We start from the raw sequence: 25,277 nt of genomic DNA on the forward strand, positions 1-25,277 counted from the left end.
TTCAAATGATGATGTATTATTAATAATTAAAATTAAAATTAAAATTGATTAAGATTAAAAAAAAATGTTTAGTTTTGAAGAGGAAACAACAACAACAACATCGGTACCAGTTGCAAATGCTACTATTGTTGATGATGATGATCAAAAACAAGAAGGAAATGAAGAAGAATTTACTATACAGGGTGATCAACAAGTAAAACAACAACAACAACCAATTAAACAACAATATGTTCCGGTTGAGACTATTGATATTAATTATGAAAAGGTTAAAGATTGGCTTGTAAATAGAAACTTTTTACCTTCCGATTATGTAAAACAATTAAAACAAATTAGAGGTTATATTAAACATGCTTTTAAAGAATTGAAGGATAAACATGAAGAAGTGAAAAGCAAGGAATCAGAAAAACCAGTTACAGAATTATTAGAGAAAATTAATCAACTTTCTCAAGAATCACAAGATGAATTGGCAGTGATTGATTACTTTATAACGAAGGAAATTGTTCAAGTTTTGGAGAAGGCTGATTCATCGGAAGGAAGTGGTTATTTGTTTGGTCTTGTTGGTGGATCTAAGAGACTTAAATTGTGGAAACATGTTTTACAAAGTTATGAAGCAAACAATCTCCATTTGGCCGAGATTTCAGGATATATTATCCAGAATGTAAAATATGAAATTCCTTCCATGTCAAGCTCACTTTTATCATTAAGAAATCAATTGGAAAGTATTGACAGAAAGGAAGACGATTGGAAGAGATCCCTTGAAATAGCCAAGAGAGAATTTACCGAGTCTTGTGAAAAACTTTCTATTAATAGGGAAAAAATTGAAAGCATGATTCAATTTGCTTCGAGTGGTTCTAGTGTTGGTGTTGATATTGAGGATGAAATTAAGAGTGCTGTATCAGATCTTCCACAATTTTATGAAAATATTGTAGTGTCATGTAAGGATGCCAAGTTCAAGAAGGCAGTTGATTATTATGAAGATTTTACATCATTTTTCAATAAGAACAAGGTTAGGGAAGATTTAACTTGTCTCAAGTTTGTCCTTTCCAATTTGGAAAAGTCGACACTTTCCATGTATGATTGGAAATTGTTCAACAATCAATCATTACCTTCTGTGGATGAAGAAAAAGTACAATCCTACATTCAAAAATTAAAAGATGAAGAAAGCAAGAAGGCCAACAAATCAAATGAACCACAAATTGACTTTGGTGATTTTGAATTTTCAACTGAGGGCAATGTAGAAATTAATTGGGATACTGGTGTGGAAGAGAATAAGGAAATTGAAATCAAATTTGATGATGTTGCTCAAGAGAAAGAACTCGAGATTGATTTTGGAGATTTTAGTACTGATGATGTGGGTGGTTTTTCAATGGATTCTGTCGATATTTCCAGCAATACCAATGACGAAGACAGTATCAAATTGGTTGCAGAGTTGAGAATGAAATCCTTCCTTGATGATGAAGATGTCAGAGCTCTCTTCTCCAACAATCTCTTCCAATTATATGCCTTTGTACAACAACGAGTTATTGAGGTAACAAAGAATTCATCACTCGATAGTGAAATTTTCAGTTCTGCTCCAAACTCTATCAAATCCATCACCAAAGAAGAAATTCAAAACCTTATGCATGCAACTGGTAATGTAGTCACTACTCTCAATAACCATCGTTTCAAACAACTCATTCTCATCAAGACCTCGAAGAAGTTTGTGGAACGTCTCGTTCAATCCCTCACACAAAAGCTTGAAATTATGAGCAAGACAAAGACCAACTTGGAAGGTGTAGACTCCCAACGTTCCTCTCTCAATAATTCCATCAAGAACCAACAACCAACTGTTCTGAAAATCAAAAAGCAAACCAAAGACTATCAAGACTTTATTCAAAAGAATCTTTCTGAAAAGCTTGGAAAGAGAGTTGTTATTTTCGGTGAAATAAACAAGATTTAATTTATTAAAATATATGCAATAATTGATTAGCCATTCCTATTAAGAGAATGCAAACTGGAACTTTCAGCAACTTACAAATTTTTTTAAAAAGGAAAATGAAAGTGATATTATGAAAAAAGAATATTGGAGATGAGTGCCGGGAATTGAATGGCTACCGGGAATGAAATTTCCTAATTTAGGAACCCGGGTCGCCAGAGTGACAGTCTGGAATGCTACCACTATACCACACCCGATTACATTCATATAGAAATGATTCCTTAATTCGCCTTAGTATAATGTGCAATAATTAAATCATTTCGATCTATTAGATGAAGAGAGGAATGATCAAGAATCAAACATAATAAAACTAGTTATTATTATTGGAATGGATTGTAGGTCATTTCATTAATTTTCCAAAATCTAAGAATGCCCTTATCTGAAATGGATTGAATAACTTGATTACTTGGAGTGTGAAGTACAAATTTACCTTCCAATTCCTTATTTTCATTGAAGGGGAAGAGGGAATGGAGAACTTGCCAAACCCCACTCGATTGTCTAATTCCAAAGCTTGACATATACTTTCCAATAATTTCTTCAACTTGCACTCTTGAATAGTTTTGAGATTTTATCAAATCCAACAAGGAATCAGCCTGTGGCAATGGGAATTCTCTCTTATCAACCTGATAAATGAAATAATCTCCATTTACAACCATGAAACCCTTTGCAAACCTATTGACCACATTATTCTCAACTTCTCTTTCCAATTCCAGTGAAATATAAGAAGGATTAACATTTGATACGAATGCAGGTTGCCAAATCTCTCTATAATCATCACCATTAATTCCCTCTTCAACCATGAGAGGTTTTCTTGACTCTGTATCCACATGTCCAATATCATAACTGCCTGTAAATGGTTGGAAGTCAATTTTACGATCCCATTGACATATCCATGCACTCTGATTGGCATGTGCAAAGCCAGCAAATGATTTCTGATTGGCCAATTGAAGCAACTCATCCCAAGAATATTGAGACAATGATGATTTTTGGTTTAAATAATTAGGTCTAGTAATTGGTATTCTAATATCACAATACATTGAATTGGTTTGAATATTGAATACAATGGTTGTGTTATCCACAATGTGACCGATTGGCTCTTCAATCCACAACCTTTTCCAAACATTTACCATTTGCTGGGGAACTGTGAATGTTGGAGAGCCGAATGTCATCGTTATCATGCATGCAAGGATGATGAAGATGATACTGCGCAATGATATTGGCAAGGTGATTTTATTGTTTGACATTTTTTTTGTGTAGTTTCCTCTTGTAAAAGGAGTAATCACGGAGTAAGAAGATTCTCCTCATTCCCGCCAAAATCATCTACCTTTATTTTGGATTCTTTTGGTTAAAGGTTATGAAATAGGATTAGATTTCGTTTGTATTATTCCAATATTCCACAACAAAAAATGTCTAAAAATCTATTTATTAAACAAAACAACAACAGAATAATCTGCAAGCATCTTGATGCTCTGGAGAGTTCTTCACTCTGCCCAAACACCCTCCAAGAATATCCCAACTCTTATATCCATCTGTATAGTCATGTTCACTGGCAAAGAATGGATTAATTTCCAAAGATTTAACTTGATCAACATATTGCCAAACAACAACCTTGTATAAAACTCTGAGATATCTATTTTGATCTCTAGAGGACTTGTCTTCCTTGCCATCATCAAGAACAGCTCCAACCTTGTTGACACGCTTAGTGTAAACCATAAAGTTGGCAACCCAAGAGAATTTGACAGGAACGAAAGGAAGTAGGCACCATCTAGACGATTTAGTGCTCCATCTTTCAAATTTGAAGAATGGGAAGACGAGGAATTTCAAAAGTTTGTGACCTTCCTTAAGAGATTTGGAATATCTGATGAAACTGACTTGACGAACAAACAGCCAGAACAAACTCCACTTCTTTTCCTTAACTCTTGTATCGCTTGCATAGAAATAGAGGAAGAGTATAAAACTAGTGATTTTAGAGTCCTTATTATCAGACGCGCCACCTGCAAGAATATGTCCATCACCAAAAACTTGTCTTCCAAAATGGAACATAGAAACAAACTTGTGGAATAACCAGAGAAGTGACAAGTAGAATGTTGATGTGCCTCCTTCCTTAGAAGAATGGAAAAGTATGAGTGGGAAAATATAGAAAAGTCTGCTAAAATCTTCACGGCATCTTGAGAGTTTGAATCTTAATGTGGACAATAATGGATGGAATAACCAAGCAAATGAGTGAGTCAAAGTTGTCTTGGATGATGCAAATTCCTTTGTGAAGGAGTATAACATGAAAATATAAAAGCACAAATCTTGAGTAGATTTGGTCTTATTTCCCACATTCGAGATGAATGTTACAATATTCCAATATCTCACGAGTGCTAGCTTGTAATAGAACAAGAAGAAAATAGACCAATCTATTCTTTTGGTTAAATTTGAGCTGTGATCCTTTGTTTGATGAATGAAAAGTGGGAAAATGTAGAACATTGTATCACAATAGGTTCTGGTTCTATCTTTACCAAAATAAATGATAGCCAAATTTTTGTGGAAGAAATAGAAGATTGAAATGTCAAACTTCTTTCCAGCTTCTCCTGAAGAATCATTGGTATATCTCACAAGTGGGAATGAATAAAATCCAGAATCTGTATGACCGTTAGCAAATAACTTCCAATAGTGGGCCATGGCAATTCTCTTGTAGAATAACCATAACATGAATAAGTGAGTTTTTGTCTCGAGTGTGACGGATTCCCTTTCTCTTTCAAGGAAGAATATTGGGAACAGATAGGTAAGAATCTTCTTCCTATTTCCCTCAACAACACATCTCCAAAAGAAAACTGAAACATATTTTTCTACCAGGAATAGAACTGAGAGGAATTTGAACGCTCTAGTAGTCGTCTTAACTGCTCTATAGAAAACCAATGGATAGGCAAACCAACCTTGTTCGTTCTCATACTTCCAAACACAGAAAAAGGTAACATATTTGTAAAAGAGCCAGAACAATGAGAATTCTCTCCTTTCAATATTTCCAGTCATGTGCTTGTAAAAGTATAAACTCATTACGAATTGTCTGTGATTCTTGTTAGAGTAATCATCTGTATTAGTACTCATGGAAACAGAAGGTTGTGTACAAAGTACGTTATTGTGGAAGAGAGCAAGCCACTTGGTGAACATCCAAACCAAACAGAAAGTCTTTCTCAAACTTGTTCCACTCACGTTGGTATACTTGAGAATGACGAGGAAAATGTAGAACCCTTGCTTTCTGTTACTAGTTGTGGTTAAACTCCATGCACGTATCAAGGACAGGTTCTTTGTGAAAAACCAAAATCCGTAGTGAACATCTTCTTGGACAGTCTTGCTTGGTTGGGTGAGATCGTACTTGATATCTCTATAGTAAAGTGGTGATATGTGAAGTCTCTGCTCTCCAATTTTTCTTTGATCAATTGGTTTGTAAGTGGAGTATTCATACTCAACAATCCAGTTAATAATAGAGACTCCCCATGTTTTTGGAGCTGGCAACCATAACCATTTCCAAACTTTGTTTGAATCATTGCATGAATAATAATAAATTGGGAATAGGAAGGAGCTAGTATCACTCTTAGTAATTTGGTTGCTTTCTTTAGAAGTGTTGACAACCTTATCCATGGTGAAAAGAGCTGCAGTCTTGTGTAATATCCAAAGCAAAGAAAAGCTTCTTTCAAATACTTCCTCCAAAGTTGTTGTCTTAGTTTGCTTATCAAAGTAAAATAGAGGCAAAACATAACAGCACAAATAATTGTAGGCATCAGTGGAATATTGTTGGTTCCAATATATAAAGCTCCAACCTTGTCTGAAAATCCATAGGAATGAGAGAGTAAAATCATTACCTACAACCTCACCATGACCTGTCCACCAATTTTTGACAGTACTGAAGAATAATAGGAACACATACATGCTAGATCTATGAGAGTTTGGAGTTATTAATCTGGTATATCTAAATAAGGCAACCTTTTCACTGATAAAATAGATTAGCGAGAATGACAAATATTGACCATTACGTAAGGCATTAACAACTTGGTTATTTCTATCAATCTTGATATAAAAAAGAGGAAGTATGTACATTGACTTGATCATCTCTCTATAATCTAAAATAATCCTGCCCAATGATAAATCTTTCAAGAGCCAGAATAATGCCACAGTTATTAGTGGAGCATATTGCTTGGTTTCTGAGCTGGTTAAATCAGGAGTTTCCAAAGCTCTTTTTTCAAAATAAAAGAAGGGGAAGGCAAACAACCTCCAACGCCTCATCATAGAAGTACCCTCAGCTGATCCAACATACTTGCTATCATATTGTATCAAACTGTATCTAGTTCTTGGAATATAGAAAAGCTTGAAGTAATAATTTTTGTCCTGGGAATCGATTGATAAATCGAAAATAAAATGCAAGTGGGCCGATTTCTTGCGTCTATCGTTTCTAATGAAAAAGAATGGGAAAATAAAAGTGTACTTCCAATATCTATTGTAAACATAGAAAGGGAATATAGTACTCATGGTAACTTTTCCATCTTCAACACTATGATAGAAATATGGTGGAAGGAAAAAGAAGGATCCCATTCTGATACTTTCATTCTTTGAAACAAATGAGTAGTAACAGACAAAGAGCCAAATGGTTACTTCGTCATAAATCTTTCTATGACCAAAGAGTCCACCAACAAATAACCTAGTATGTGATAAAACCTCATCTGTTTGCTTGTAACTTGTATAGGTAATGTACAAAAAGAAAGGATACGTTACCAATTTGTGAGATTGCTTTTTGTGTAATTTAGAATATATGATAAGTATGGAGAGATAGTTCTTCTCCTCTGATCTTCTAGCATAAAGAAGGACAAAAAGTAAGAATGTTTTCTCCTTTCCTATATCTGAATAATAGAAAATTGGGAAGAGCCACACTCTCATCTTTTCAATACTCTTCTGATTTCTGTAATAGAATAAATAAAATAGATTCACCATAATATCCTCTCTGCCATCAATATTCTCCTTAAAGAAATAGAAGAGTAAAGGTATGAGGAATATTTTAGTAGTATCATCTGTTGTCTTTCCATCTCTGATACCAATATCCTTTCGTACCCAATAAAATGGGAGGAAGACATTATTGTAATCTGTTGAGGTGGTACCTTCGGTTTCATATTTTGACTTATGGAACCAGAATAAAAGTAAGGTGGTGAAAAAGGTTTTTGAGGTTTTGGATGTAGAATAATTGTAAATAGTTTTTTTGAAGTAAGTAAAAAGCAAAGGAATAAATAAATGCCAATCATGATCGTGATATTTAGAATAATAGAAGAATGGGAAGAGGTAGATCCTTCGTTTCATAAGTTGTTTTTCATATTTTGCATGCATGAAAAATGGTGTGATGAAAGTATAAACCTTCTCTGAATTTTTAAAGTAGAAAAAGAGTAGGAATATCCAAAAGATGTGATGTCCTTTGCTTTCTCCCTTATCTAGAGAAATTTTGATGTGTAATAATCCCCAAATACCAAAGGTAAACTTGGCAGGTTCAGATGGACTACAATTTTTGGAAGATACGTGTTTCCAATAAAAGAAAAGAACAAATCCTCTGGACCCTCCTTTTTTCAAAAATCTAATCCAACAAATTGGAAGGAATCTAAGTGAATGTTTTTCTGGCGATCTTTCATATTTCAAAAAAGGCCATGGCATGTGAAGTGTAAAATTACCTTCACCTTTTCTAACTCTGAATAGAGGATATAAGATTGACCATTCCTGATATTTTCCTGGTCTTAACTGAGTTCCGAAGAAGGGCCACATTTGTCTGATTCTAAACTTGCCATTTTCAAATAAGAAATAGAATGGCAATACTATATTCAAATGTGTTTCTTTTGTTTTGTACTTCCAAAAGAATGGAAATAGTGTCTGGAATGACATGTTATTGTCATCTGTTCTTTTCGATTCATTAGAGAAATACATAAAAGGGAGAATGGCCATGAACTTGGTTTCTTGAGCTGCATGAAAAGTTTTACGTAAAAAGTACAAGAGACCTGCCAATATCATGGTTGTTTGTGAAGTCTTACTCTTTCTATGAAAAGTAAGGAATGGAAGAAGAAATAATGTTACAGCATCAATAGAAACCTTATACAAGATACTATAAAACAAGAACATGATAGTGAGTGCATTTGTACTGCTATCACTTTCATACTTGAATAGGAATGGACGAATACTAAACTTTTTCCTCGTTCCATACCTTTCATATCTAATGAGAGGCCACATAATATCAGTCTCCGATCTATCCACATTTGAGGTGTGGGAAACAAAGGGCCAAGCTTTGATTTTAAAATCTCTGTGTCTGCTGGCCATTTTCAAAGATCAACAATAATAGCAACCTAGCACAATATCAATTATTAGAATAGTAATTTATGATAACGTTGATGATGGTGATGACTATATAAACTTTGGTGTGTTGATATTTAATGAAACACCTATTCCGGGTGATGGTGTTATCGGGTGATGATCTTTGCTATTTTTTTGTTGTTGAAAGTCCAACACAAGTTCTTATTTGAGGCGAGCATTTTTCTGCAGTGAACTTGGAAGTAACTTGAATGATGTATTGCTCACCAACAGCTTTTTCAAGAATAAAATAAGAAATTGACAAGATATGGGAAGAGAATTGGAAAGAACATGTAGTTTATTGAAGCTCGTCAAAGGAGGCTAATAAAGTCCAAATGACTTCACTATTTGCCCATAAACCTTGTCTCTTTAAATAATCTGAAACAAGGAGACGTTGCTCGTTGGTGTTTGGATCATGCTTCACTTTGGATTTTTCAATGTAATTGGAGAAGGAGGCATGTGTCTGAGTCCACAATTCTTCAATCTTGTGGGAAATTTCAGTGTTATCAGAATTAAGATAAAGATGTCTATTTTTGAGGATAAAGTAGAAGAGGGCATTATCATTGATAAAGCTGATATACATTTGATGAGAGTTTGGAGAAATCTTTCGTTTCTGGTTTTCAACCATTTTGATTTGAATTGTTGATTTGTCTTGAATAGATCCATATGATTCATTGAACAGGAAACCAGATTCTTCATCATAATAGTCATGGTGCATTTCAATAAGTAATTGAGGAATGAGGTGATTATGTTTCTTAGAGGAAATAAGGGCCATTACAAGCCAACAATCTTGCCAAAGGAATTTCTTGGTGTGAGGAGTTAACTTATCATCAAAATAAGTAATCCTTTCAGAGGTTTCTACTTTGAACTTTTTCAAAATTACCTCCAAAACTTGTTCAACAACTTGTTCTAATCTTTGTGTTAATGCTTGGTCAACTGAGTTATTGGAAAGTGTTTTTTTGAGAGCCAAATAAAGAAGTGAATGATCCACCAATCTGTAGTGTTGTAAATTCACTTGTTGCCCTTTTGGCAAACTCTTTGTGGCCCACATTTGCTTTTCAGAATCATAAAAATCATCAATTATTTTCTTGCAAAACTTGTTCAAATCCAAATCCTCTGGTTTATACTCTTGTCCTATTGTTGCAAAGAATAAAAGTCCCATGGTGTTACTAATGAGTTTCTTTTCTTCCTTATTGGTTTTCCAAAATTCTCTTCGTTCCTCCATAATTGACTCAGTTGAACTTTGCCAAATACCAGATGCTTGTCTCTGATAGAATAATCCATGACTAGCATCAAAATTCAACTTGTAAACTGCTTGTGAGAGTTTGGATAACTTTTCCTTTACATTATTTTCCTTACAAAACTCGTTAAATTCTGCATTCTTCAATAGATAGAACATATTCAATCCCATCACAAAATTATGCCAACATCCCTCACTATACAATCCACTCTCTGCATGATACATATTTTCAATGAGATGATAAGGAATGTGTTTATGTTCCTGTTCTGTATTCCAAACTCCTCTAAATAATTGTTCAACCATCTTGTTTGATGTATTCGAATATTCCGATGATAATGATGCCATTCTATTATTCGTATGATGATAAAATCTCCTATTATTATTACTCTCTTCAAGTCCCTTCAAATGATCCAACAAAAGGCTCCTTCTAGAATGGATGTTTTTTTTCTTTTTGTAATTAGTAAACAACAAGCAAGAAGAGGATGTTGCACAAGCTGCCGATTGGGTGATGATGGTACCTTCAGATAATGATTGAATTGAGGAAAATTGCAAATGTGCTTTCTCACAAATATCCGATCTTGTTGATGATTTTTTAATATTAATATCGGAATTAACTGCACAATAATTATGTATTGATTTGCATATTGTCAATGATGATAGAATTGAATGTTCAATTCCGTTGGTTGAAATGAACAAGTTGTTATGTAATAGTCTATTACCAAGCTTGAACATTTTTTGTTTTCGAATTTTTACAATAACAATCTATATTTGGTTTAAATTGTATTGTAATTGAATCAAACAAAAAGATGTGCAATTTTTTCAGATTTGGAAAGATGTGGACAAAAGATAGTCTGTATTTGAATCTTGAACATTGAGAATAAAAATCACAATTATTTCAATTTCATTATCTGTTATCTCTTTCAATAATTCATTCTGAATACTTGAAATCATTTGAATGAATTTATTTGATTCATTCCCTTCCTAGTATTCATACAACAATGGATAATAGTAATGAATCAAACTAATTCATTCATATTTTCAGTGAAATACATTTGTATTGGTTGTTGAATTGAGTGAATTTTCAACCTCAACAAATCCAAAGTGTTACTCACACCAAAATGAGTGAACAAAACCCTCAAATGGTTTTATCAGAAACTCCAAGTCATCTCCAACTCCTTTCATTCGTTAAAGGCAAGCATTATCATCTTATCCTTGGATTTATAAACAAATGAGGAAGCAAACCTTCTTTTTGTCACTTTCCCCCACTCGTCTAAATATGTCACTATAAACTCAATTGATTTTTTATTACGCCTCCCAACAGTTTGGGAATCGCTTACTGTGAAAGTTGAATGGATATCATCTTGATTGTGTGTTGCCTATTGACAGAAGTACTGATTGCAAATAAGATTGTATTCTCAATGGTTTGTAACAGAGAGTATTGTCAATTTATACAATATTATACAATCGTTCTAATATCTCAGACTTTCAATTCAATTGCCAACTTCATGGATACTAATTGATATTGTTGCAAATTGAAAGATTGCCGAATAACACTTTTTTTACGTTAAAGAATTGTTGTCTAATTTTCAAACATAGAAATTTTCTTTATGGAAATTATCTTTCGTATCTAGATATTATTTGGCATTATGTGATCGTTTACCACATTTAACAAAGAGGAGGAATAAATACACTCCCTCTTATCGTATTATCAGAAAGGTTCCAGATTCTCAGATTCGAAACCAGCGAACATCCAAACGCAGACTGGGGTGTTGCCTACTCTGGCAACTCTCAGTAACCTTATTAGCTCTTTTCTCATCACCATTATTTGTAACTGCACTTGAGGATAACACACAAAATGAACACCTTTAGAAGAGAGAAGAATAGTTTGAAACATTCCACTGCAACTGCCGACTCATCCATGAAGAGCATCTTTTGGTCGGTTACTCTATTCAGTGAAGCATTGCACAATGTCATCTCAATTCGTGTATTCGTGTGTTTAGTGTTTGTGGAGGAGGTGGTTGTGTAGAGTAAATTGCTATTGTCATCAGTGGTGCAATCAGAGCAGCTCTTCTTAATCAGTCCAATCAAGGAAAACGGTTGGAGACCAACAATTGCTTGTTGTCCATGGGTCGATTCAAAAATCATATTGTTCTTAGTTTCAGGTTTTTCAGTTATTCAACTTTGATATTTGTTTCACAGAGTTTTTCTGCTAGAATGTTGTGAAGACTTTTTTTTTATGAAATGTTGATTTTTAAAACACAAAATGTTCAGTTTGAAATGGGTTGAACGAGTGTATCTTCGTATGCAAACAAAACGAATGTTCGTAGGTAACAGAGCTAATTTGGTGGTCCATTAGGGTATTCAGAATAATCGATAATGAAAAACTGCTGTTTTCAAGAATCATGACACAATAGTCATATGAGTAAGGCTGCAAAAGTCGTTTGGAATATGAAATGGAGTTATTATCTCATCTCTACCAATAGACATTTTACAAATAAGGAGCTTGTTAAAAACAATTATTTAGGAATATCACTTCCCATGTAAAGACTGTTTGGGAATAGTGGATGATTGTTTTTCCACCAGTGAGGAAAACAAGGCCTCTCGGCGCTTTGTGAAGGCGACTATAGATCCTCTTCGTGATCAAAGGATTTAATAATCCACGAGATACAGAATTGGTCACATCCCTGTATAGAGAAATTTTTTTACAACCATTGCAATAATAACTACGGTTTTTATCCTCTCCTCCACAACACATGATCGGTGCTAGAGGCAGATCTTTCATTTGATTGAAGGTTTTCAAATCTTAATTTGCTTATTACAAGTTGTTGAATAGGAAGGAGGAATTGGTGCAACAAGTGAACACTAAAATTTAAAGCCTTGCTTACTTGATAGCTTTGAGATTTTGGCGCTTAAAAAAAAATAGCTTTAGACACTGTACTTTGAGTAAAATGATCGAGGAAGACATTTTTGAGGAAATTTCCTTGGTCAATTTGTTGAATGATATTGAGAAGACAAGGCCTTTGAAGAGGAGTGATCGAATTGGTGCAAATGGACAACAATTAGTAGCTACCACATCTAGATCAAGTTTGCTTATGGAGAAGGAGATAATTCCCCCTGATATTGTGCCTTCAATGAAGAAGATTCCTGCCGAAAAGCCCTCAAAGGTTGTGAATCCTCTCAAAATCCAAAAGCCTAAAAAGACAAAAATTGTATCTGGCAGGCAGCAAAACCATCACCAAAAGAACTCTCTTCAACAACAAGGAAAGAAGAATCAAGGCTTGAAAGAAAAAAATGTTAATCTGAAACGAAACTCTTCAAATGATGATAACAACGGTTGGAAAGGTCAATACGAGAACAATAATAATCATGATGAAAGCTCTCCCACCATTATGGAAGAACAAAATCTTGAAGGAAGGTTATCTGTATCATTGGTTCATCATCGTTTCAAAAACGTTTTCGGATTTGGTCACTTTAACAAGCTACAGTCAGCCTGTTTTCACAAAATTTATGATTCCGATGATAATGTTGTAATTTCAGCTCCAACAGGATCAGGAAAGAGTTGTTGTTTGGAATTGGGAATGATTAGAGTATTGGAAAAGTATTATGGAAAAAAGCAAGAACAAGGAAAACACAAGATTATTTACATTGCGCCAGTGAAGGCTTTGGTGCAAGAGAAGTACAATGAATGGAAGCAAAAGTTTTCCTCTCTCGGGATTAATGTTGGAGAGTTGACTGGTGACACTCATCAAGTGACAGCAGAGACTTTGGAACCATTTGATATTATATTAACAACACCAGAGGTATGTTTTCATTGTGACGATTTATTTCCTTAATTTCTTAGAAATATGATTCTTTGAGTAGAAAATGGAGAGATGACAGTTGTTTGAAATTTGTGAAGTCTACAGAGTTGATTCTTATTGATGAAGTTCACTTGTTGAATGAGGTGAGTATTTTGAAATACCTTATTGTCATAATATTTTCTATTAGGAAAGAGGAGCTGTTTTAGAGGCAATAGTATCCCGTATCAAGAGCATTTCCTCAATTCAAAATCATAGCTCACGAATTATTGCTCTATCAGCTACAATTCCAAACATTGAGGATGTAGCCACTTGGTTGGATGTCTCACAATCAAATGTATTGGTATTTGGTGATGAGTATAGACCATCCAAACTTGAATTAAGGTCCATTGGATTTACAAATGATAAGAAGAATTACTTTGCCTTTGAGAAAATGTTAGATAAGAAATTATTTGATATTATCAAATCTGAGAGTCACGAGAAACCGACTCTTGTTTTTTGTAGTAGCAGAAATTCCACAATGAAGAGTGCTCAACAAATTGTCAACGATTCAAATTCTTGCAAAACCAATTACTTTATCACATCCAATGAACAGAAAGAGAGACTCACTGCAAAGTCCAAAAATGTTGAAGATCAACAACTCAGAGAAATGATTGTATTTGGAGTTGCCTTTCACTCAGCACAGCTTTCCTCTAACGACCGTAATATTGTAGAGTCATTGTTTTCAAATAGGGAGTTGAGTGTAATTTGTACCACCTCCACCCTTAGTCAAGGTCTCAACACCCCAGCATATTTGGTCATTATCAAGGGAACCAAAATCTATCAATCTGGAACCGGATATAAGGAATATCCCAGTATGAATGTTCTTCAAATGATTGGTAGAGCAGGAAGAGCTGGTTTTGAGGAGGCTGGTCTTGCTTTGATTTTAACTGAATCTAATATGGCCGAAACCTATCAGAACCTTGCAAATAACAATTATGTCATTGAGTCTACTCTTCACAAATACATATTCGAACATTTAAATGCTGAAATATGCCTACAAAGTGTAAGAGATCTAACCGAATCTACCTATTGGCTTAAATCAACATTTCTCTATGCGAGGTAAGTAATTTCAATTTTGAGTACATTCCAACTTTTTGATAAGATTGCAGAAAAACCCAGAATATTACGGGCTCACAACTTCAGAAGACCTTGAGAAGAAAGTGGAAGAAATTCTCGAGAAGAGAATCACAGAGCTTGGTGATAATCAAATAATTAACATTGATGGAACCCTAATCAAACCAACTCCTCTTGGTCAAGTAATGTCAAGACTGTACATTCAATACAAAACCATGTTGCTCTTACTGAGCTCTATTGGAAGTAAGATGAATGAAAAGAAAATTCTCCAACTTGCTTGCACTGCTGAGGAATTTGCAGAATATGCCATTCGGCAAGGTGAAAAAGGAGTACTCATATCATTGAATCAAAATGAAAAGATCAAATATCCATTGAAGAAAAAGATAGAAATGGCAAGAGAGAAGGTTTTTGTCCTTGTTCAGAGCGTTCTTGGATCAATTACAATAGAGTCTGTCAGTTTGAGACAACAATCTGTCACCCTTAGATCACCTCTTTCGAGAATATTATCTTGCCTCTTTGAAATTGCAAAGAATTTGGGCTTTGGTGTGACCTGCAGAAATGCATTCAAAATGGCCAGAAAAGTGCAAGTTGGATCTTGGAATTCAGGATCTACTCTTCCAACCATTCACTCCAGCCAGTACAAGAATGGTATTTCAGTTCAAATAGATATTGGATCTGTTCATAATGCACTTAATAAGTTTTCCTTGGTAACTATTGAAACTAAGGAGGGTAAAATTCTGGCCCACAGAAAGGTGTGTGAAAGTGGGAAGACATTTTTCAAGATTGACCCAAAGTCACTCCACGGCGATTTCTGTTGTTTTATTTGTAACAGTTATGGTGATGAAAGTCAAACTCAAATTACTATTACTGAAAAACCAACCAATTTTAAACGAAAGTACGAAGATAATAAGGAAAATGAAATTCCCATCTCCAATCCTCCTAAAAAGAAGAATGCATTTACCAACAATCTTAATGAACTAAAACCCAATGTTGTCAATAAGAATGATTCCAGGACAAAGAATGCTGACAAGAAGATAGAAAAGAAGCAAAGCAATCTGGAATTCACTCCACCAAAGAGAAAACCCCAACAACAACGTAGAGAAATGTCACCTGAAAAATTCGTGTCACCTATACTTGAGAAGGATCCAGAACAATTCTTTGCTCCTCCAAAATCTTTCCAAAAACCAATGTTGAATGATATTGATATTACCTTAACACCAATCAAGAAGAATTTTGGAGTTAAAAACAATTTGATCGAATCCATTATGAGATATCAACAAAATTCTGGTGATTACATAAGATTTGGAAATATGTTTGAATAATTTAAAACTTTTTACTCTTTCTCGATGAACCAACTCCTTGTTGTTGATTATAGTTTTGGACTAAATTACGTACAGATACAGCAAAATTCAGAGAATCAATTTTCTCTCCAAATGTATAAAAAGGATTACAAATACAATCAATATATAAAGAATGAAGTTGTTGGAATAATGATTTGATTTCCGAATCTCTGTCCGATTGTTGATATTCGTCTCCTGCAATTATTAATAATAATTTAACATCACTGTTCGTTATATATCCATAAACTTTGTAAATTTCAGTTGGGAAAAGAAGACCCAAATACATGTCATTTTGACTAACATTTGTTGTTGTTTTACGATTGCTGATCTTTTCTTCAACAATATCCAAAGCTGTGTGAGCAATGTAGTGATACTTGAGAGGTTCTTCAGCCTCTGCTGTTTTATAAACTTTAAGAAATAGTGGATTATTCTATTATTATTATTAATTATTAATTATTTAAATAGATAAATATTAATTTCATAATTTTCCAACGTTGATGATTGTTAATATTATCAATGATGATGGTGTAAAATTCCGCACAAGTTGTGAATCACATTAAATATATTGATCAACATTTAAGTTTGATCACACTCATAAAATCATAATTTCTTCCACATACCTTCTTGCCAATGATTGACAAACAACAAATACAAGACATTTTATAATTTATTAAAAATAATATTAATATCGTTGGAAAATGCTCAAAAATCTAATTGTTCGTTCTTCATCATCAAAGCCATCATCAATACTCTGTAAATATCATCTCTCCAACTCTTTCCTCCAAATCAATAATAGCAAATCAATTCAAATGAGAAAAATACATAAATACACTGATGAAGAATTGAAGGTAGAATTGGCCAAAATACCATCATGGGAACTTCATCAAGAGACTAATAGAAATGTGATCCGAAAGAATTTCGTTTTTAAAGATTTTAAACAAGCTTGGGCTTTTATGAATAAAGTAGCCGAGAAGGCTGATCAGGTAAGTAATAATATCCTAACAAGAATGAATTCTAATTCTTCTTCATAATAGGCCGATCATCACCCAGAGTGGTTCAATGTTTATAACAAAGTCAATATTGTCCTTTCTACTCACGATTGTGGAGGCTTATCACAACGAGATGTTGATCTTGCCTTGTTTATTGATTCTGTAGCCACCAACTCTAAACAATAAATTCCTTCCTCCAATTCCTCTTATACTTGTCTCACCTTGTTATTGTGTTCTCGTCTTTATCAAACATCACCTCTCTTGCATCACAACCAAAACAATTTAATAAATAAATTTTCATCACCATTAGAATTAAAAAATCAAAAAATGAAGTTGGAAGCACTGCTGAGTGTGGATTTACCATCAGACAAACAAATCAGCAAACTCAGATCGGTTAGTTTCCATCCAACACAAAACAAAATTGCTATTGGATTTAGAAAGGAAATTTATGGTATGTAATTTGTGGATGTGAGGATGAAGAATGTGATTTCAATATTAATTGTCTATGTTGTTGTTGAAAAAAGAGTATGATCTTGGAACAGGGTCTAGGACTGCTCACTTTAAAACAGAGAGTGAGGTAACACATATTGCTCACTCTAATACTCATCCGGCAATTGTTTCTGCATTACAAAATGGATGTTTTAGTGTTCTTGATCTAAATACAAATACACTGACTGCTTTCCATATTCCTGTCCGAAGAGAGGAAGCAAGAAGTGCATCATTCTTTGCCCTGTCCAATAAGAGACCAATGATTTTCTATGCAAGAACTCCTTCAAAATTATCACGTGAAAGAACCAATATTGTTTTTGGTATTGAAATGTTTTCCGATTCAAAACATAGAGTTGAGTATAGTCATAAGAAACAAATCACAGCAATTACTACACATCCTTGTAAATCTTTGATGGCATCAGCAAGTCAAGATGGTGTTATTAAAGTATGGGAGACTGAACAACATAATTTATTATTTCAAATTGATGGTAAGTTTTTATTATTGATGATTTTAGGATTGAATTTGTGATAATATAGAATTTGAAGCAAACAAAAAGGAAAGAGAAGCTGTTACTAGCTTGTGTTTTTATAATAGTGGAAGAATAGTGATTATGACATTTTAATTTCTGGAACAAGAGAAGGATCAATCAAAGTATGGTATTTACCAAGTACAACATCACCTCAACAACCACGTGTTGTTGGTTATGTCACTACTGATGAATGGATCACATCAATTTTAATCCATCCAAATTTACCATGTCTTTTCTATTTGAACGCTAAAGGATGTTTAAATTCTATTGACATTGGATCAATTATTTATTCAACAACTGGTGGACCAAAGATGAAGACATTATTGACAGAATTTGAAATGTTAGATCCATACTATGTTGCTTTGCACAGAACAAAGGATACCAAAAAGAGATTAATTCCTATCATTAATGCTACAATCCATCCAAAGACTGGTAATATTGCATTTTACGTAAGTTTCTTTTTTAAACATTTGTTGTTTATTATTATATTCATAACAAATCAAATAGGGCAAAAATTTCCAAATTTCTGAACTAAATGCAAGAGTCATCAAAGGAACTATTGTTGCTGATAGATTCCCAATATTTTCTGCTTTTGATTTTGGAAATCCTGGAAGCATGTTACCACATCCTTCTGTTATTAATTCCAATCTCGAAATGTTATTGTCCTCTAAAAAACAACAAACCTCTAACGAACTTGTTGCCAATGTGGACTCTTTGGATTATCAAATACCCTTCAATACTATTCCTTATGTTGACAGTAGATCTAGACCTCCTCACAATACAGTTTTGTCTTTTGATTTGAAGAAGGAAGTTGCTCAAGTACTTGTTGGATCTTTGAGAGCTACACAAGATTTGTATCCCTTTTATAGATGCACCAAATCTAATTTCAGTCCTAATAGAAAATCAGTATTGATGTTCTATGAAAAATTACTCAACTCTTCAAATACTTATGAGAGTGATAACTCTAAATTTTTCTTCTCCAAAGTAGATGATATTTACTCGGGAGGCAAGGATAAAGTCGTATTGCAACTTCAAAAGGGTATTGATGGAGGATTTTTGGGAGATTCTAACAAGGATTATGTTGTCCTTTCAGAAGGAGGTGATGTTCTCAAGGTTTACACAAACAATGAGCTTCAAAGTGATATCAAATTGAACCGTAAAGTCAAGTCATTATCAACTTGTCCATTCGATAGATCAATTATTTACTGTACAGCCAATAACGAATTAAGTTTAGCCACCTCTATTGAAGACAAGACAGAAAACAGACTCCAAATTGACAATAACAAAATTTTCCACCTCAGAGGAAACGAAACACTTATTGATATTCAATGGCAAAGAGAACCATTGTGTAATGAGGCCTGTTTAGTTGGTGTAATTACTTCTAGAAGAGTTATCATCCTTTCCAAAAATATGGATATGCTTTCATCTGTTGAAGCTTCCAGCCAAATTTCATTCCAATTCCAATCTATTCTCTGGGTAGGAACAGTACTCCTCTACAATTCTAAAAACTTTATTCACTGTCTTCATCCATATGGATCTACCAATAATTCTAGTGCCTACATTGGTACATTGGATCATTCTGAATCAGTGTTGTGCGCCACTTTATGTGACAGAGTTTACTTTGTCTCACACAAAGATAGAACCCCAACAATTTCCTATCGTTATTTGAACATTGTAGAACCTTTGCTTTTGGGTATTTTATCAATTCCAAAAGAAAAGCTTTCTGATGAACAAAGAGGCGATCTTTTAAGAAAGGTTACCGAAAGATTTGATTGTAGAAATGTTTCTGAAAAAACCTTGTACTTTTTGGAGAGACAAGGTTTCCCTCACTTAGCATCCGAGCTTGTTACAAACAGTTTGTTTAACTTTTCATGGGAGTTGAGATTAAGATTGGCTAAGAGTTCAATGAACTTTTCTTATGCCTTGAAGGTTTTGGTTTCTCAATATGAAGAAGAGTCTCATGATCGTACTGGATTTATTTCTAAGAATTCAAAGTTCTACACACATTTTGTAGATCTTGCCAAATCTTCTTTAGAATATGGTCAATTTTCTGTTGCTCTCAAATGTTTTGATATGATCAATGATGTTTGGGGATTATTTAATTTATTCACAACTACAAATAATGCCAATGGCTTGAAGCTATTAGCACTTAGATGTAGAGATTCACCTGATTTTTATTCAATTTATACAGCTTGTGCTCTATTGATTGGACCTGAAGTGATTGAAGATTTCATAAGAAGTTATGATATCACCATTAATTCTATGGATGTAAATGTTGATGATTGGCCATTTAAGGTTACAGATGTTAAGGAATACGAAGTTAGTACTGAAATTAAGGGAAGAATGCTCGTTGGTGAAAGAAAGGTTACTGATCAACTCAACTCTGGTAGAGATGCAAGTCTTACTACTCCACCATCTCTGGGAGGTATGCCATCTTCTGAAGAGGAAATTTCCAAGATGGACATGACTGATTTCCTTAAATGGTTGGGTTATGGAACCATGTCAGTTGGAAAGGAAAATCTTGAAGAGGTTGGTTTCAAGGATGACTTTGGTGGTCAAGGAGGATCAGCATCAATTGAAGAAGATGAGCCAGCAGGTAAATCAACAAGTAAATTGCCACCACTACCACACAAGTTGCAAGCTCCACCTTCCTTGGATGTACCAAACGGTTCAACTACATCAGCTACAGAAGCATCAGAGAAGGATGATGATGAAACTAGTGAAATGACATCCACAAAAGATCAAAAATCAAAGAGAAAGGGTGACAGTGATTCTGATGATAGCGATTCTGATGATGAGGAAGAAGATAAAAGGACCAAGGCATTCCAAGGTCTTAAGATTAAGGAAGAAGTTATCTACAAGGATGCTTCAGCCACCGATATTAGAGATTCCATGTCAGGACTTGGTGGATTGGGAGGAGCCAGTAGTAGTCGTAATAGAAGAAGAAGAGGTGTCACTACAATCAACAACAAGCAAGAGTCAGCCAATGATTCTACCCAAGAATCACCAACACCTTCTACACCATCCAGTCAAAGCAATGAAGACGACGGACCTAAGCTTGTTAATATTAATCCAACTCAATGCTTGAAGGATGGTATGACAGCTATGGAAAAAGGTGACTTTAAGGAAGCAAGAAATCAAATTGTTTCTGCTATTTCAGCTCTAGTTAAGGATAGTACTCAAATCCTTAAGAAGAATAGTATTATTCTTTGTGTAAATTACAAATTATTGATTCACTTGTTAGCCAGAATAAGAACAGTAGAAAATCAAGCCGATGCCAAAGAACTCGCCAGATTGGCAACATTTATTTGTCAAATCAATGTAATTAATAAGCATAAGATTGTCTGTTACAATATGGGTATCAAGAGAAATATGAATGCTGCCAACTATGGTATCACTAGCTCGATTATCAAGCAATTTATTCCACTCACCGAAAGTATTCCAAAAGTGAAGGAAGAACTTCAAAAGAGATATCAAGAATGTTCTGAAAAGGGATTCTCTAATGCTGATGCACAATTGGCACAACTTTTCTCAGAGGCAACAGAAGAAAAACCATTGAAATTCTGTTGGAAGACTTATCAAGTTATTTCATCACGACACTTGAAGTGTTCATATTGCTCAAGTTTAGGATGTATTTCTGATACTTGTGCAGAAGATAGTGTTTGTTCATATTGTACATATGGTAATATGGAGCTTGTAGAAGAATAATTTATAAATTATAACGTTTTATACATTGCTATCTCTTATCAAACTCATTTTCTTCAATAGTTCACACTCAAACCAATACCTTGTTCTAAGGTAGAACATGTATCGGATATCTAACCATTTCCAATCACAATATCTGTGAATGATTACTACATTGTCAGAATATCTTTGATCATTTTTTGCATACTTTTTAAATTGAGAGTATGACAAATTAACAAATGGTGAAAGATTGTGCTCAAGATCCATGGCATGTTGGAACATTTCATCCACTCGATCAATTTCCATAGTTTCTTCCAATCTTTCTCTAATTTCATCCTCAGAGGTTGCAGGTGGTCTGTTGATAGTTTTGGATTCGAAAAAATTGGCTATCCATCCAATAGTTCTAATTGACATTTCCACCTCAAAATCTCTTTTTGGTATAATTAATGCATTTCTCTGACTGTTCAATAAATATTCAGCACGAGCTTGGTCGCTCACAATAATTTCATTAAATGCCACTCTTACTCTTGCAAAGCAATATCCAATAATTATGCAAATGAAAACCAATGCAAAAATAGTTAGCTCAGAATAAAATCCATTATTATATTCAATGGATGGAATAAATGCTTTCAAAACTGCTAGCATGGATGTTATGGACAAAATAAATAAAGAACTGAATATCATTATACAGGCAACAATATTCATAGCCGTCTTGTACCACGAGACAAAAAGTATGCTCACCGACAATACTATCAAGACAAGGAAAAAGTCCACAAACATTGCAATGACAATCATAATAGGGTGAGTAAACATGCTATGAACAAAGCATGAAACAAAACATGAAAAGTATAAAATCATATCCAATCTCGAGTTACTCTTTGCACACATGTTTCCCAGATCAAATCTCCACTCGTAACAATGTATCAGATAAACATATGAAACAATCATGAATGGAAAGACCAATAATAAGCTTGGAATTAATATAAATACATTTAGAGATTGGATTGAATTGAAAAATCCAAGACTCACTGGAATAACCATTGCAGGTAATAATTCCACTAAATTAAATAATAACCAAAAAGCCACAACTCTCTTCCTTTCATTTCTTTGTTTGAATATAATCATCTGAGGATGATCTTGAATATTTTCATAAGAATCCACTTCTCTGGTTCCTTTCAAAAATTGATATGATTTCCAAGATTTGTAAAAGCAAAAACCAGTCAAAATTAACAGTGTCAGAGTAACAAATGTTGCAAATAGGAATGGTACTAAAAGTGTTCCCACAAAATCCGAGTCATCATCCCACAAATAAGAAATCTTTAAATTTCCAATCACTGACAGGTATTTGAAATATTTTACATTTGATCGATGCCATGGCAGATGAAAATCCGTGAACAATGTAATCCACTGAGCCAGTAATATAAAATGGCACACCAATGACACCATTCCCTTATTTGAATGTTTGAAAATCTTGCCAAATAATCGTTCTTTCAAAGAAGACACGTTTCGTTTCGAGTGTGTTGATGGAGTTGGCATCTTTTCCAAATCATCATCATTTCCAAAATACAAATACAATTCATAAAAGAAGTAATACAATCCCTTTTCTCTATCCTTCAAAGATAATTGTGGATATAATTTCTCATAACAAACATCATGATCAGACAATACACTTGCCGATGATACAATATTAGGAATTATTCTCGTGGTTGTTGTTGTTGTTGTAGATATTTGTTGTTGTTGCTGCTGATGATTATCTCCTCCTCCATTGGATACGATCAAACGAGTAGCCATCTGTTGTTGCTGTTGTGTGTTACTATTGCTATTCATCATCTGGGTCGCAGATAAATATTGTTGCTCCTCCTGTGGATGATTCGTAGACATTTTTTCTTGGAGAGTTTTTGGAAAGGCGCCACATTACAATTCAATAAACAAATAAATTGGTTGTGAATATTGGAATATTGATAAATGTAGGCAAGAAAGACTGTAATGAAGGGAACATTTGAGGTAATAATCAGCAATAGAGTCATGACGATGAGAGAGTGAATTTATTGTTGATCGACTTGGTCATAGAGAAGAGAGTGAATGAGGGAAGGAATGGAAGTTTTTGATTCTTGAGCTTGGAGGGAAAGGAGATTGGCCAGCTCTGGATCTTTTTGGAGGTGAGTGAACATGCTGGTGGCTCTAATGTTTTCCAATTGAATGTTGTAATAGATGTGGATGTATTCAGTGTTGAAAGAGGAGAGGATGAGGACCAGTTCATTATTGTGTCGGGGAGTGAGCGAAAATTTTCCACAATAACAATTGGCTAGTTGGTTTTTGAAATTGTAGGTCACGATATTCTTCTCGTGGTCGAGAATGTAAATGATACCATCCCATGATGTTATCAGTAATTGAGAATTTTGAGAGGATGTAATGAAATTGTGCGCACTGAGGGAGAGAATTTCATGTTCAATATTGACAAAATAGTCGTAATATTGATGATAGTTTTGCTTAGTGATGGTATAGTTGGGTGCGTGAACGATGGTGCCTTTCGTGGAGAGGATCTCTTCTGTAATGTTGAATTGTTTGAATGGATCGATTACTATGACTTCTCCGCTCAATCCTGAGAGGGCTACACATTGATTTTCTCCAAATTTCACATTACCAACCACTGTGAGAGGTTCATTCTTGAAATTAATATGTTTTGGTTCAATAATTATTACAGTATCTATTGATGAAATAATTCCAAAACCTCCTGATACAAATCCTAATATTATCGAATCATTGTGAATGGAAATACTATTAACTTGATTATCCTTCGTGTAAATTTCCTTCAAAAAAACAAAATCGACTCCATTTTGCTTTTCCATAAATTTGTAAACAAAGAGGTTTCTATTATTTCCTCCAAAAATGATTTCCTCAACTCCATCCTTATCAATATCAAAACTAATTGCACAATTAATATTACATGGAATCCTCGAAGTTAAAAATGGAAGAATTGCCTCACTTCTATTTCTTGAATTAATGTGAACTGTTGGTTGATGGAATTGTGCAGTCGGTGGAGATGGACTTCTTGAAGGTGGCACAAAATTGCCCTGTTCAGTTGGTGTTATAGGTGTAGTATCAAGTGATGTCTTACTCGAATATGAAGAAGGTATATGCAATGGTGTTGGTATATCTTGTCCAGTTCCCAATGATGACAACATATCATGAAAAGGATTCGATTGACTATCAGCAGTCATGGAACTATCATAACTATTCACACTGATATTATCATTTTCCATAGTGTAGGGATGATTCGTATTAAAGGTAGTTTGACTTTCCACACTTTGTGCATCATCAAAACAATTACTAAGAGTTGTCGATGGACGTTCTGTGAATTTGAAAAAGTGTACTTCTCCCTCAGCACAAATAACAATTAAAATTGGCATTGCCTCCCAACATCCACACGATGAAGCAGGTAATTTTCCATAAATTATTGCTGAAATCTAAATTCATTCCGAAATTAATCATATTCAACAATTAATCCAAAATAAATAAATTATTCATAATCATAATAAATTAAAGTCAATATTCATAATAATAATAATTATAAATAATAAATTATATTACCAATATATATCCAAATCAATTCAAATAAAACCCACCGTTCCTAAATTAACACAAACATATTTCGGATACTTGTATTGAATAAATTGATAAATACACAATGTTCCGTTAATATTTCCAATCACCAATTCTCTCAAACCATCTCCATCAACGTCTTCCAAGAGAATGG

The 25,277-nt window shown here is 34.0% G+C and overlaps 9 protein-coding genes across 9 annotated transcripts; 3 read left to right on the forward strand and 6 right to left on the reverse strand.

The window, feature by feature from the left end:
- Positions 1 to 64: 64 nt before the first annotated feature.
- NAEGRDRAFT_56884 (DUF773 domain-containing protein) lies at positions 65 to 1,939 on the forward strand (the record flags this gene model as incomplete). The annotated part of the gene is made up of 1 exon (XM_002681553.1): positions 65 to 1,939. One exon carries the CDS (start codon positions 65 to 67, stop codon positions 1,937 to 1,939), a length of 1,875 nt encoding a protein of 624 aa, XP_002681599.1.
- A 335-nt stretch (positions 1,940 to 2,274) lies between these two features.
- Positions 2,275 to 3,211, reverse strand: NAEGRDRAFT_56885 (uncharacterized protein). Its single transcript, XM_002681704.1, has one exon. It carries the CDS (start codon positions 3,151 to 3,153, stop codon positions 2,296 to 2,298), a length of 858 nt encoding a protein of 285 aa, XP_002681750.1. The 5' UTR covers positions 3,154 to 3,211; the 3' UTR covers positions 2,275 to 2,295.
- A 189-nt stretch (positions 3,212 to 3,400) lies between these two features.
- NAEGRDRAFT_62909 (uncharacterized protein) lies at positions 3,401 to 8,305 on the reverse strand (the record flags this gene model as incomplete). Its single annotated transcript, XM_002681705.1, has 1 exon — positions 3,401 to 8,305. The coding sequence occupies one exon, from the start codon at positions 8,303 to 8,305 to the stop codon at positions 3,401 to 3,403; it is 4,905 nt and encodes a 1,634-aa protein (XP_002681751.1).
- Positions 8,306 to 8,633: 328 nt separating this feature from the next.
- Positions 8,634 to 9,920, reverse strand: NAEGRDRAFT_62910 (uncharacterized protein; the record flags this gene model as incomplete). Its single annotated transcript, XM_002681706.1, has 1 exon — positions 8,634 to 9,920. One exon carries the CDS (start codon positions 9,918 to 9,920, stop codon positions 8,634 to 8,636), a length of 1,287 nt encoding a protein of 428 aa, XP_002681752.1.
- A 3,044-nt stretch (positions 9,921 to 12,964) lies between these two features.
- NAEGRDRAFT_30474 (uncharacterized protein) lies at positions 12,965 to 15,090 on the forward strand (the record flags this gene model as incomplete). Its single annotated transcript, XM_002681554.1, has 4 exons — positions 12,965 to 13,375; positions 13,417 to 13,518; positions 13,563 to 14,473; positions 14,517 to 15,090. Coding segments are annotated over 4 exons (1,998 nt in total), but the record flags the coding sequence as incomplete, so codon positions are not given.
- Positions 15,091 to 15,811: 721 nt separating this feature from the next.
- NAEGRDRAFT_30431 (uncharacterized protein) lies at positions 15,812 to 16,258 on the reverse strand (the record flags this gene model as incomplete). The annotated part of the gene is made up of 1 exon (XM_002681707.1): positions 15,812 to 16,258. A coding segment is annotated over one exon (447 nt), but the record flags the coding sequence as incomplete, so codon positions are not given.
- Positions 16,259 to 16,637: 379 nt separating this feature from the next.
- NAEGRDRAFT_30597 (uncharacterized protein) lies at positions 16,638 to 17,003 on the forward strand (the record flags this gene model as incomplete). The annotated part of the gene is made up of 2 exons (XM_002681555.1): positions 16,638 to 16,811; positions 16,863 to 17,003. The coding sequence occupies 2 exons, from the start codon at positions 16,638 to 16,640 to the stop codon at positions 17,001 to 17,003; spliced, it is 315 nt and encodes a 104-aa protein (XP_002681601.1).
- Positions 17,004 to 21,597: 4,594 nt separating this feature from the next.
- NAEGRDRAFT_62913 (uncharacterized protein) lies at positions 21,598 to 23,401 on the reverse strand (the record flags this gene model as incomplete). Its single annotated transcript, XM_002681708.1, has 2 exons — positions 21,598 to 21,654; positions 21,695 to 23,401. The coding sequence occupies 2 exons, from the start codon at positions 23,399 to 23,401 to the stop codon at positions 21,598 to 21,600; spliced, it is 1,764 nt and encodes a 587-aa protein (XP_002681754.1).
- A 164-nt stretch (positions 23,402 to 23,565) lies between these two features.
- Positions 23,566 to 24,930, reverse strand: NAEGRDRAFT_46101 (uncharacterized protein; the record flags this gene model as incomplete). The annotated part of the gene is made up of 1 exon (XM_002681709.1): positions 23,566 to 24,930. The coding sequence occupies one exon, from the start codon at positions 24,928 to 24,930 to the stop codon at positions 23,566 to 23,568; it is 1,365 nt and encodes a 454-aa protein (XP_002681755.1).
- Between the last annotated feature and the right edge of the window lie 347 nt (positions 24,931 to 25,277).

Source organism: Naegleria gruberi (genome assembly GCF_000004985.1).
Source record: "Naegleria gruberi genomic scaffold NAEGRscaffold_5, whole genome shotgun sequence".
Taxonomy (NCBI): domain Eukaryota; phylum Heterolobosea; class Eutetramitea; order Acrasida; family Naegleriidae; genus Naegleria; species Naegleria gruberi.

Excerpts from the sequence above, each read along its gene's own strand:
- NAEGRDRAFT_56885 (XM_002681704.1), bottom strand. The coding sequence starts at position 3,153 with ATGATAACGATGACATTCGGCTCTCCAACATTCACAGTTCCCCAGCAA.